At 45.7% G+C, this 13,802-nt stretch overlaps 1 protein-coding gene across 5 annotated transcripts in view; it reads right to left on the reverse strand.

Annotated features, from left to right (window-relative positions):
• The window catches only part of ABL2 (ABL proto-oncogene 2, non-receptor tyrosine kinase), a gene marked incomplete at its 5' end in the record, with an annotated part of 56,903 nt that extends 48,365 nt beyond the window's left edge, over positions 1-8,538 (reverse strand). For all 5 annotated transcript variants that reach the window (XR_013988113.1, XM_081012057.1, XM_081012056.1 and 2 more), the window contains one exon: positions 8,313-8,538. Coding sequence is in view for 4 of the 5 variants with exons in the window: in XM_081012057.1 (XP_080868183.1) it covers positions 8,313-8,538 (226 nt within the window). The remainder of the gene's footprint in view (positions 1-8,312) is intronic.
• Between the last annotated feature and the right edge of the window lie 5,264 nt (positions 8,539-13,802).

Genomic DNA, 13,802 nt, shown 5'->3' on the forward strand with positions numbered 1-13,802 from the left:
TTAAAGGTTGTAATAATATGCACGCTGGTGTATGTGTTTTTTGTTTTTAGCTACTTTAGTCCATAGGCATGATTTAACTGTGTCTCTCAACAATAGACTGCTTTTGGAAGACCTTATTAAACCTACCCTTCAAGTTATCTTGTTTAACTTTCACATATACAAATACTACTAAAATCCCCGTCCCCGCAAAAGGCATGAAACTGTCAATTCCTGCTGTATGAAAAGCTTGTACAAACATCAAGCCTCAAGTCCAGGAAGGAAACTTGGATGTGCACCCAGCATTATTGCCAAGGAGCTTCTGCTGGGCCAACCACATCAAAGCTCCTTTTTCTCAGCCATATCCTATTTAGTATCTTACAACAATTGCCATGCATTTCATTCAAAATGGATTACAAGTACAGTGGTACCTCGGGTTAAGAACCTAATTCGTTCTGGAGGTCCATTCTTAACCTGAAACTGTTCTTAACCTGAGGTACCACTTTAGCTAATGGGGCCTCCCGCTGCCGCTGCACGATTTCTGTTCTCATCCTGAAGCAAAGTTCTTAACCCAAGGTACTATTTCTGGGTTAGCGGAGTCTGTAACCTGAAGCATCTGTAACCCGAGGTACCACTGCATTAAGCACACAGCAAAGTATCTTTATTAAACAAGTGGCAAAAAGTCACATAAAAGGTTTATCTATTGCTTGCACCACAACCTTGTTTTGGGAATAATACATTTGAGTAAATGGATACACACAGTTGGATGGATAAACACAGTTTTCACAAAAAGTCAACAAGCTGAACTGTCCAGTAATGCTTATTTCACCACTACTGTTTAAAAAGAAACTGAAATAATTATGTTTAAGTTTTGAGAATACAGCCTGGAGTATCAGTGCTCCATAGGCTTGGGGGTCTACGTAAGAGCATACACAAAGTAGTGAACTGGGAAGCTCTGGGTCTTATGCTGGGATCTAGCCTAGCAAGTTACCATTATCTGTAAGCAATCAGGTCTCAGAACCTTCTTCAGGTTCAGTGGTACCTAATTGTGCTGCCATCTAAAACAGGAATTTTTGGGTAGTGCGGATCAGGCCACCAGAACCAAAAGAAGTTGCAGGTGCAATAAGGGGTGCAGACCTAGATTGTAACTGGGGGAAGAGAAATTCCCCGGCCACTGAAAGTGATTTTCTGGCTCTCTGAATGTACCCAAGGTTTGGATTGGTGCCCAGGACAATTAAAACTGTTTAAATGCAAGAACACAGCATGAACAGCATTCAACATAATAGATTTTCTCCCAGCTGACAAAGTTTTCGTCTGAGGCATTAACTAGCTTTAGTTAAGATAGAACCATGCTCAACAGCCAAATCCAGAAGAGCCAGGATTTCTCTAAAGTGAAGCTGTAAATCTAGTCCTACAGCTTAGAAGCAGCATCTTTAAATTATTATACAACTTCCAGCAAAAATAACTGAGTTCCATCAAAACACTAGCCATCGTAACCAACACCTTTTATGTAAAACTAGTTTCCATTATCTCAAACAAGACAAGTCAATGAGGGAAATAGTACAAAGTAGGAGAAAACACTTTGGTAAACAGAACCATATACTACTGGTTATATACCTGTAAAGTGCTTTAATAGCTGCTGAGCAGGTCCACAAGAATTCAGCTGCAGACAGGTGGGATGGGAAGCAAGCTATTTTGTTCCAACATGCAGTCAGTTGTGCCTGGCTCTATGTGACAGAAGTGCTTACATGATGCATAATAGCTATACAAAGACATACTAAACAAAAAGCACAATATAGTGATTTTTAGTTGGTCCCAATAAAGGCATTGTAACACACTTTCCATTTAAGGTTTCTGTGTTTGTGTATTTGTAGACTCTATGCCCCACCTGTAAAGCTAAGTGAAAGATGTTGGGAAGCAATCTTATAAGCTACTTTCTCCAGCTAATATCAACAAACTCCAAGATGAAAGGATAGAGCTAAGAACCCAGCATGTGAACAGAAGAGGATGCATGACATCCCCAATACAGTAGTGGAAAAGATGAAATGCTCTACATTCCTACCTGTGAAATACCGTATTTTCCCATGTATAAGATGAGGTTTTTTGCTTTAAAAAATTAGTAAAAAATTGGGGGTCGTCTTGTACACGGAACATGGGCATCTGGGGGAATTTTAAAAATATTTAAGCATATGTCCGGGATTTTGGCTTGGGCGGGCTGAGGCGGACCCTCCTGCTGCCGTCCCCCCTTTATCCCCCCCCTCCAGGCTGCATGCTGGTGAGTGGGCTCGCATCCTGAAGCCCCCACTGGCTCAACCACCGGATTGAGAGCAGCTGCCACTGCCGCCACTGAAAACTGCCTCAGCTACCTCTCCTTGCCCTTCTTTCCTTTTTCCCCCTCTTCCCCTCTCAAACTCCCACCTGCCGCTGCCTTCCCCTGGCTCTTCCTTGGCATCCTGCTTCCCTGCAGCAGCAGCTGCCACTGAGGGGGAGCGTGTGGTGCCCCCCAGTCGCTGCCTTTGCTTCTGCACCACGGTACACTGCATGCACCTCATGCTGGAAACTCTGAGGGTGATCGCCTTGAAAAAGATCAACAACTTGCCACCGGCAATCATCCAGATTTTCACTTCTATTTTAGGGTTTCATTTTCTTAATTTTGGGTTCAAAAAAATAGGGGGCGTCTTATACATGGGAAAATACAGTACTCTGGGAACACTACAGCAGAGCCAAGCAGTGGATCACAGTACATAAAGAGACCACAGAGTAACCCTAGGATGATATACATGCTGAAGACAACCCTTCTGAGTAGAGTGGAAGGAAGCCACTTGTTCCCAGAAATGGAAGCAAATTCTTCCCTGTCTCTTGCATACGTTACAAGCAGAATAGCAGGGTAGCAATACATTGAATGTTGCACTATTACAATATTTCCTTCTGTGCAAGCATCAGTTTGTCCTATGAAACAATCCCTCCTCTCCTCCCCCATGTGAATCTTTCGATTCCCCAGGGCCAAATTCAGGGACATGGTGGGGGAGGAGAGCAGGGAAATCCTGTCATGTAAGCAGGGCTTCCGCTGACGTGACTCAGCAGTTGAATCCTGTAAATGGATTCCATCCTTCAGACAGGTTTGAAGTTAAGTATATATATTCAATTATATACTCAAGAGAACTGCACAGCTCCCTTAAATTTGTGTCTGTATCATGGATGTTTTCTAAATACATACTTTATGAATTTATGCTTTACATTTGTAGATGTTCATCTAAAAATATAGTGTGCAAGATGAACTTGCATGAAGGAGAAGCGTCCAGGTATCTTCTGTTCCTCACAATTAACTAGTTTTAAATTTTCTGTGTTAACAACCTGGAGTTCTCAGGAGCTTTACAGTTTTAACATTTATTTTACTTGCTCTTATTTTTTATTGCTGATGGGTGATTTTAATTATTTTTAGTTTAAGTAATTTGGGATATGCAATTTGTATTATTGTCTAACCCTGAGCTCTACAATGATGAAGGCCAGGCCATAAATATGCATAATAAATAAGCCTTGTGTGCCACACCTTGAAGAATAACATTTTATTATGAACTATAATCCAGTTCATGCATCTGATAAAGCATTGCACCATAACAAAAATGGCTAATCTTTTAAGGTGCCACAAAACCTTTTATTGATCTTGGTGCAATAAACACAGCTACTCTACAGGAAACCTGAAATGAGTTAAATTTAAGACTAGAATGAAGTAGGTACCATCTCAGAATCTTTGAAAGGCACCACTACATCACATCCTCTGTTCTGCAAGTTGTTTCATTATATATACAAGACGTCAGCGGTTGCTGTTAAGTACTGCAGTGATATTGGCCCAAACTAAGGTCATTGACAGGCTTCTTTGGAACTTACTGGCTGATTTATCAATATGACTTTGGCACAGTATTAGGCAGCCTTATAGTTATCTGTTTTGTTGTGTTCATACTACTGGTAATTCTGATATTTTTGCACTGATTGTGCTGCGGCAATTGTCAGTTACTTTGGGCTTCTTTCTGGAAGGAAAAGCAGGGTACAAATGTGAAATGAAAATGAAACTTCAGAACTTACTCTTTGACCATGAAGACAATATTATTCACCCTTGAGGCTAGTGCTGAAATGAACCCACAACTCTGGTTGAAGTTTCAAGGACAGCATCCTACCCAGTACTCAGCCTATACCCCTACGTAGCTTGTGTACAACAATCCATGTGAACATTTTATTGTGAGTACAAGCAAAAACCATGACTTTACAGGTGGAGCATGTCCAAAACATACGTGAAAACCTGACTGCATTACTAACACTTCTCTGCCAAGAGTGCTGACACCTTGCCTTGAAACTCCAGCCACAAACACCCAACAGCCCTTCTTCCTCTAATCTGACAGCTGGGGTGCACAGACAGAGAACCCCATACAAGCAAGTAAGAAAGGAAAGGTGATACAGTCAATGCAAAATATAGCTGCTGTAGCTGTCTGCCTCCACCTGCTTTATGGTTTTAATACTTTACCTCATACAATAGGGAGAAGAGTATTCCACACAGAAGAAACAATCATCCCCACATGCAGGTAAGATCTCTGTTGGCAAAGGCCAAGCCCTCCAATCCAACTGTAGCTGGTCAAACACTTTGGAGTACTTTTGCTTTGCAAGTTCACAGCCCTGGTGCCTTGCATTACTGCCAGTGTTGGAGGAACCATTCAGGAATCACAGCCCCAGTGTATAGCATGCAGCTATACCAGTTGTTTCTGAACAGCCAGAGTTCAATTGCAACCACCAACTCAGAAGGCAGTGCACTCTCCACTTCCCTGATGTGTGTGGGGCAGTGGGTGGGGGGGATGGCTAAGGCATGACCACTGGCCAAGCACCATTTATTACTCTCTCTTGTACCTGTGCATGCAGGTTCAGCAGTGTTAGAAACTGAGATATGCAAGCTAGGAGCTAAATGGCACCTTAAACCTAGGTTATGGGCGCAACAACAGAATGTCTAGGCGCGCTTTTCTATAACAAAAAAACCAACAAGGCTGAAAGTGAATGAATTGCAGCTAAAATATTGTGTTCGTTTTTCACATGATCTAGTCTCTTTTCCAGTCTTCAGACAGTAGCTAGAAGTAGGGAGGCAGAAAAAAGTCCCTCTTTCCTTCCACTCTGCAGTTTTAATCTGAAATCGTAGGCGCAGTACTGCTCCCAGAGCTCAGAAACTGCTTGCGCTAATGAAATTCCCTGTCGCAAAATGCGCCCAGAACCATGGGAGTTTCGGACACTGGGTTCAAGGTCTATTTATTCCAGGTATTACTAGATACCCTTTCAATCTCTTCCCTTTACTCTCCACAGGCCACACCCAGCTCCACATAGATCACAAGGAAGGCCCACCCCATGATCAGCAGTGACTGGAATGCCTCCTGCCTGTTCTGCCATGGACAATGACATCCTTACTGACTCTAGACAGGAACCGGCACCTTGGAAAGCTTTAAGACAGATAGGTATGCAACAGGCAACAAAGAGCTGGTGCCTGCTACTCTGCTGTCTGAAGGCCCAAGACACAGATGCCCTGCTGGTTAACAACCCTGCACATATCTTTTCAGAATCCATTACACCCTAGATAGTGTGGAATAAAGGCTATGATTTTGCCACATGCTGGATGGGGATTCCCCCCCCCCCACATGCTAGGAAGAGCTGAATTTGGCTGGCCTCAGCAGGTGAGAAGGTATGATGGGCTCATGATTAGTAGCCAAGGAAGCTATGCTGTTGCTGTGTTGTGTGGCTTCTTCTGCCCTCTCTTTACGTCCAGTGCTCAAAAACAGTGCTTGAGCAGCCCAAGAAGATTCAAATCCCGATTGGTACATATGCCTGGGGACTGGGAGCAGCAGGGATATTTTTGTCTGTTCCACTGGGGATCATGGAGCAGGGGCACTGTGGCATCATTGTGTGCGTTACAGGGAGGTGTTCCGGAACATGTCCTCATCACTGCGAGTTAATTCACTCCCTCTTTGTGTAGGCGGCATTGCTGGCACATTTCCCCAATTGGTGCGCCTTGTTTGTGCTCCTGCTATTTTTGCACTGTTTGGGGGATTTTCCAAGTGGTACATTTCCCACCCCCACTCTGCATTAAGTGGGTATATGATACAGCAGTTGTTACACCAGCATCTCCCCTTCCACGCAAAGCATATTTGCCGTATGGAGGTGGCTATGCAAATCCTGTACCAGCTACACCCTCTTTTCCTAGCACTTTTCAAAGGGTGTTCCAGAGAACCCAAGAAATTATGAAAAGGTTCCTCAATGAACCTTGGGCAAGTTTTATTAAAGTGACTTTTCCACCAATGCTCACTTTCTCCTGAAATGTACACACAGGATCAGAGCATTTGGTGTATTCTACTCCATTTCATGCAGAAGAGAATAGTTGTGGAGCTGAGCGGATCTGGCCAGCACTCAACACAAATTTAGCAATTTCTCTAGGGCATATCCCAAAACAATGTGTAAAGCACAGACGTCCACAGGTGTCAATTCCACATGGAATTTTTTTTATATAACATAGAAACTTTTAAAATCATAGTTGTAAGCTAGAGAACCTGCTGTATTCTGCCTACATCACCATAAACATAACCAAACTCCTTGGTCAGGTACTTCCTATCCAGCTAAAGTAGTTCATACATATGGATCTCAATCAATCCATTTGCAACAATGACCGCATGAACTTAAAAGAAATTATAGTCAAATGTGGTAAAAATCACAAGTAGTATTACAAATTACTGAAATTAAGATAAATTGGTAATCATCCTAAGGAGGGGTTCAGAGGCTTTCTGTTTTAGACTAACTGCAGCTTTTCATGAGTGGTATGTAACCAAGTTTTACTCAGAGTAAACCCATTGCTATTAATGGACCCAATTTAGGCATGCTCATTCATTTTAATGTGTCTATTTTGAGTAAAACTCAGTTGAATACCACTCATTATACTGCAAAGTTGCTACCATGCAACATTAAGTTTGTCAGGAGATAATGAAAGAACAATAACAATATAAGTAGTCAATACTGCTTTTTTACCTTGATATGCAATGTGTTTCTTAATAGCATTGCATCTCTCACAGACATACCCACAGCCTCCCAGCTACAGATGCTGACTTTTTCCTCAAGAGAGGACACACACAGTTCTCTTCTGCCCTCATCTCTGCTGGTAAAGGTCATCACAGAGCAGACTGTTACCCTAAGAGCAGAGCTGCCATCACAATGTCACCAAAGAATGTAGAAAGGAACCCTGATAAACAGTGACCATAAGGTTCTGAAATAATGTAACATCTTTGGCACCTTCTAAGCAATGCAATGCATATCTCAGTTGCCACAATTTGTGACAGGCACCTTAGGATGAGGTTCATCCTTACCAGAATTAACTTTATCACGACAATCAGGAGATGGGAAAAGAAAAGGCAGCAATTGCCAGAGCAAGGGTGAAGGTGAACCAGAAGATATATATGTTGGCAGGAAGCACACACACAGAGACAAAATCAAAATGGGAGGGTCTAAAGCCTGCTGTGGAAAACAGCCCAATTGCAGATAAAGCAAAGCATTTTGTTGCAATTTCTAAAACATATCTCACCACTATAGCAACATTACTAACACAGGCCATTCTAAAGGGATGCACGCCTTTGACCTACATCTGTAGCACCAGAACATTTAGATGCCCTTAAACAACCAACTCACTCAAGTGTGTAGAAAACATGAAAGCCGACCGTATATACAAATATTCCAGGGGAATAACAAAAACTGCTATGTATTCCAGAGAGGCAGCCTTGTTGTGTGCCGCAGCAAAAACAAAAAGAACACCTAGAAGACCAATACATTTAATAAGCTTTCGCCAGGTCGGTTTGCAGCCATGGGGGGATGGCTCACAAGCTCGAGAGACCCTAAAGTCAAGCACGAGCTAGGTCCGCAGAGGTTACCTACCCATATGCCCAGAAACAGTTAAACTGGAGCCACAATCTTGGTTCAGAGCAGTATACCTGTCAAGGACAAGGTGCTTTTGGGGGGGGGAGCATACAACAGGGAAGGGCTGCTGCCTTCCTGCTTGGCCGGTCCCTCCCCTCCAGGCATCTAACAGGCCACTGCTGGGAACAACATGCTGGACCAGGAAGACCTTTGTCTGATGCAAGAGCGCAATTCTTCCTGTTGTGTTTTTTTGAGCGGGGGCGGGTGTGCCTGCCCGTCCCCCCCCCCCCGGAAAAAAGGAGGAGGCTTCGCTCCCCGCCCCCAGCCCTCGCCTCAGCGCCACACCCACCCGCGCCCAGCATCTGCGGCAGCCTCCTCAACCCCCCCCCCCCGTTCCCTTCCCACCTTACCGTGTTGGGTGAAGATATTGAAGCCGCTCTCGGCCCCTCGCGGGGCGGCCACCTCTCGCCTCCGGCCGGCGGGCCTGGCTGCGCTGCCCCGGAGCCCCCTCGGCTGGGGCTGGGAAAGAGGCGGCGGCTGTTGCTGCTGCTGCTGCTGCGTCGTCGCCGCCGCCGCCGGCTGCTGGAGCGCGGAGGAGGCGCCCGGCTCCCCGACGCGGCCCACCTGCTGGCCCATCCCCGTCCCCCGCCCGTCTCGGGCCCCCGCCACAGCCCTCGGCCGCCGCCTCGCGCTCACATGCCGCCGCCTGCGACGCTCCTCCAGCCGCGCCCGCCCAGGCCCGCTTCCCCACAGGGCTGCCCTGCCGCCGCCGCCGCCGCCTCTTCCTCCTCCTCCTCGCCACCGCGCTCCGGACAGGCCCTCACGGACTCGCCCCCTCAACCCCCGCCGCCGCCATCTTGACCACAGAGCTGAGGGGGCGAGGGGCAGAGCGGCTCCTTCTCGCCCACCCTTCCCACCTCCGGTCCTCCAGGGGCGGCGATGGCTCCGCCTCCCGTCCGCGGCCCCGCCCCGCGACGTCGGCGGCTCAACGGGAGGCGGAGCCCCGCCCCGTCCCGCGCACGCGCACGCGCGCCTCCGCTTCACCAGTGGAACCGAACTTTAAAATGACGCCTAGGATAGCCGGGATAAAGAGTCAACTACATTTGATCATTATTCCTAATAGATGTTCCCTCAAGTATTGGGGGGGGGGGAGTATTCTTATTATGCCATATTTTTAAAAAGCCAAACACTTTAAAAAAATAATTAAAGTATTTATTTAATGCACTTTCTAACATAAAATCCATTCGAGAATAGAGGGTGAGGTTAGAAACATATTCTTCTCCTTTCTTGAAATGTTTTTGTGTGCTCCACCTTTTGGTTTGTGTGTTTTTTTTAAATTGTTTTATTTTAATGGATGATAGTAATAGGAGATTTGAAGTGCAAGTAGATAAATAGGTACCGCTCCGGCAGGAGGGTAAATGGCGTTTCCGTGCGCTGCTCTGGTTCGCCAGAAGCGTCTTCGTCATGCTGGCCACATGACCCAGAAGCTGTCTGCCGGCTCCCTCGGCCAATAAAGCGAGATGAGCGCCGCAACCCCAGAGTCGGTCACGACTGGACCTAACGGTCAGGGGTCCCTTTACCTATATTTGTGTAAACATTATCACCATTTTATTTGTATGCCACCTGTCTGTAATTAAAACCAGCGGGGGGGGGGGCGTTTCTGGGGGTGCTGAACGGTACGCAACACCGGCACCTTTTAGAAGAAAAACACTGGTTAAAAGTCTGACACTTCCTGTAACAGCTTCAGGGTTGTTGTACCAGCACAGGTTTTTTTCTAGAAGAAAAGCACTGGTTAAAACCATGTTTAAAGCAGCTTTCAGCATGGGGAAAAAAACATAATTACAAAAGTAGCCATAAACAATAAGTTAAACACTTCAAAAAGTACACAAAATTGACTAATGTCCACATAAATCATAGGTAAAGGTAAAGGGACCCCTGACCATTAGGTCCAGTCATGACCGACTCTGGGGTTGCGGCGCTCATCTCGCTTTATTGGCCAAGGGAGCCGGCGTACAGCTTCCGGGTCATGTGGCCAGCATGACTAAGCCGCTTCTGGTGAACCAGAGCAGCGCACGGAAACACCGTTTACCTTCCCGCCGGAGCGGTACCTACCGGTATTTATCTACTTGCACTTTGATGTGCTTTCGAACTGCTAGGTTGGCAGGAGCAGGGACCGAGCAACGGGAGCTCACCCCGTCGCGGGGATTCGAACCGCCGACCTTCTGATCGGCAAGCCCTAGGCTCTGTGGTTTAACCCACAGCGCCACCCGCATCCCAGCACATAAATCATAAGAACAGCTAAAAATAAGGATACAAAAAAGTAGTATCGATAACAGCAACAAGACCCCGCTCAGCAGGACCCCAGCTCAAGACCTCTGGAGCTACATGGCACTCTTCATCAAGCAGAATGTAAATGTAAATTTTTTGATGTTTGCTCAGCTTTCAAAGCAGCCACATTGATACCAGAGGGCATGTTGAAGATTTCACTGCGCAAGATCAGTGTGGGAGAGGAGGTGGAGAAAGCGCTTGGAGAATCACTTATTCACAGGTGACAAGCTATGTTTTGAACATAATCATTTTGTCTGGCTGACTTCAGGTATGACCATGCTTAGCTCATGACTGATATGATATGTTAGCCTTTTCTTTATGTGCCCAAATCAGTGCTTCTGGGAACTGAAGATTTTGGGCATAATCCAGCAAAGCATAAATCACAACTAGCCCAAATTCCACTGACTCTCCCAACAAGAGCTGCTCATATAGAAGTCTTTCTGGATTGTACCACATACTACCGCATTGGGGGGGGGGTGTTTTACAAAAAATGGGCATGGTGGAGGGAAAAGTTGTCCAGAGTCCTTCCCCCTTGCATCTGGTTTTCTATCTGCAGGGAGGGTTTATTCCTTCATATGGCTGAGCATTCATTTATATGTTTCCCTTACCAGCAGACAGTCCAGGAAATGTTTTGCCACAAGTTGTCTCAAAAGTCTTCTTGCAACTAACTTTTGCTGGATTTTGTCTTGGTTTCTCTTATTAATATTCATTCCTTGACCCCAAGGACTGGTCACACGTAGCTCCTTCTTGGGAAATATGGTGTTCAACAATTGGTGGTTAAGCAACTGCAGGAACTCTTGGATGTCACCGATTTTCTGGCCCCATTTCAATCTGATTTCAAGAGTGATGTTGGTTTAGAAAATACATTGGTCACCTCAAAATATGACTTATTCTAGGGGAAGGGCAATATTGCTCATTCATGCAGTCCTTTCAGCTGCTTTTGATCACATTGGCCACAATATCCACCTGGTTTGGCTCTTACGAGGCAGTGTGTTGGGTGGTTCTGCTGCTACTTGGCAGGTTGATTATATCCCTGTCCAGGAATGGGTGAAGTTCATCACGGGTGTTGTTAGCCACAGAGACAACTTACGCCTTCAATGAGTGATGGAGCTATGAGTTTTCAGAGACTATGAACGTGCTTTTTCAAGTGGAGTATGACCTTCATTGAGAACAGGATTTCTACCTAACGTCCTAACTCAATTATCTACCCACCCACAAAGACATAATCATCATAATAATTTATTATTTATACCTCGCCCATCTGGCTGGGTTTCCCCAGCCACTCTGGGTGGCTTCCAACAAAATATTAAAATACAATAGTCTATTAAACATTAAAAGCTTCCTTAAACAGGGCTGCCTTCAGATGTCTTCTAAAAGTCTGGTAGTTGTTTTTCTCTTTGACATCTGGTGGGAGGGTGTTCCACAGGGCGGGTTCCACTACTGAGAAGGCCCTCTGCCTGGTTCTCGCAGCGAGGGAACTGCCAGAAGGCCCTCGGAGCTGGTCCTCAGTGTGGGCACAATGATGGGGGTGGAAACGCTCCTTCAGGTTTACTGGACTGAGGCTGAAGTCTTGTTGGGTTTCGGTCTCAGCTCACTGCAGCATGCAGGCACCAGTGGAGAGCCCAAATGGACTCCCCTCATTCCACTGTTAGAGACATAGAATGTGATTGATGTATTGATAGCACCCAGGTCCAAACCCCTTGATGAACATTGGTCTATCAGTGGTGGGGAACCTGTGGTCCTCCCAAGTCTCAGACTGGCCTGCTGATCTCTTCCCAGGTGACACCTCCCCAAACCACACCGTCACTGGCTCACATTATGTTTTGGCTAGATGGAAGGTGTCCTTGCTGAAGAGATGTGTGTGTAGAAAACTTTGACTTGTGTGTGACAGGGCTATAGAGTTGCATGTTACCTCACCCTTGGCATATAACTCCTGGAAGGTTATCTACTAGGAAATATGGCCCTCAGGATGAAGTCCCCCATCCCTAACTGGCAGTGACTCTTTGGGGTTTCAGGCCAGAATCTCCTAGACCTATCCAGGGATGCTGGGAATTGGACCTGGGATCTTCATGCAAAACAGATGCTCTACCACAGTGCATCTATGTGGGGTTTATTGTCTGTTTGCTTGGTTGTAAGTTGCTTTGGGCAAGATAGTGAATGACAAATCTAATTAATAAAATCGTAATACCACTGATTTACAGCCCTTCCACAATGGAATCATGGGTGATATGCCGATTTCGCTACTTCAGAGTAGGATATAGAAGGGATGACTGAAAGCTTAATTGATCTGGTGCTGAATAGGGTTGTGACTTGATGAGATTTTGATGGAAACAACAAAAATATACTGTAGAGTTACCTTGGGAATGGGCTGGGACTTGAGTTGAAGGCTTCAATTCAAGGCAAATGGTATCACTGTGGCCTTATGAAACTGTAGGAGGCAGAGACCTGTTATACCAACTAAATTCCAGGTATTGAAAATAGCCATGAGGTATTTGGAGAGGAAAATGCACTGCTGCGTTGTGTAATAACAATACGAACTAGATCTTCTGGAAACTAGTGAAAGGCTGAGATATATTTCCAACAAATGAGAGATGGTGGGGAAGTGCTATTAAAACAATGGCAGAAGTTTCAATAAAGCAGGGATGGAGGAAACTGAGGGAAGTGGCAGCTTTAAACAATGGCAGAGGTTTTAGAAAAGGACTGGTTGGCAGTTCGAATCCCCGCAATGGGGCGAGCTCCCGTCACTCAGTCCCTGCTCCTGCCAACCTAGCAGTTCGAAAGCACGTCAAAGTGCAAGTAGATAAATAGATACCACTCCAGTGGGAAGGTAAACGGCGTTTCCGTGTGCTGCTCTGGTTCGCCAGAAGCGGCTTAGTCATGCTGGCCACATGACCCGGAAGCTGTACGCCGGCTCCCTCGGCCAATAAAGCGAGATGAGCACCGCAACCCCAGAGTCGGCCACAACTGGACTAACGGTCAGGGGTCCCTTTACCTTTACGAAGTATTTGTGGGCTCCACATCCTTTCTGTCTCACAAGGCAGCTGAGGAATGAAAGAAGGGAAAGTTGCAAAGGAAGGAAAACTGAAAAGGAAAAAGTGGTTGTTTTGAGTGGCAGAGGTCTGAATAAAGCAGGGATTTAGAGATGCTGAGAGGAAAATGTTTTCAAACGATGGCAGAGACATGAGCGAGCAAGGGAACACACAGGGGAGGGGCTGTTTAAAACAATATTTCAGGGCAGTGAGAACGGCATTCGGAAAGACTTCAGTGTCAGCTTTTTGTGTTGTACTCATTCTGTTATTCCTCCTTGTTAAAACTGGGTTTTTATAATTCAAAAATACTCAGTGTCACACCATCCCTGCTCTACTTAAATCTCTGCCATTGTTGGAGTACAGCGAGAAAGGAGAGGCACTGACAAGGGTGGGGAGGCTGTTTTTAAACTTCTCTCTCTTCCATTCCTCAGTTGCCTTATATGACAGAGATGAAGGATGCAAAGTCCTCAAATATTCCATAGTATCTTCCTACAATCATGTATTTAACTCCTGGTATCATGTGTTATCTTCAACATGAAGCCC

Source organism: Podarcis pityusensis, assembly GCF_964106645.2.
Source record: "Podarcis pityusensis genome assembly, chromosome: 6".
Taxonomy (NCBI): Eukaryota; Metazoa; Chordata; class Lepidosauria; order Squamata; family Lacertidae; genus Podarcis; species Podarcis pityusensis.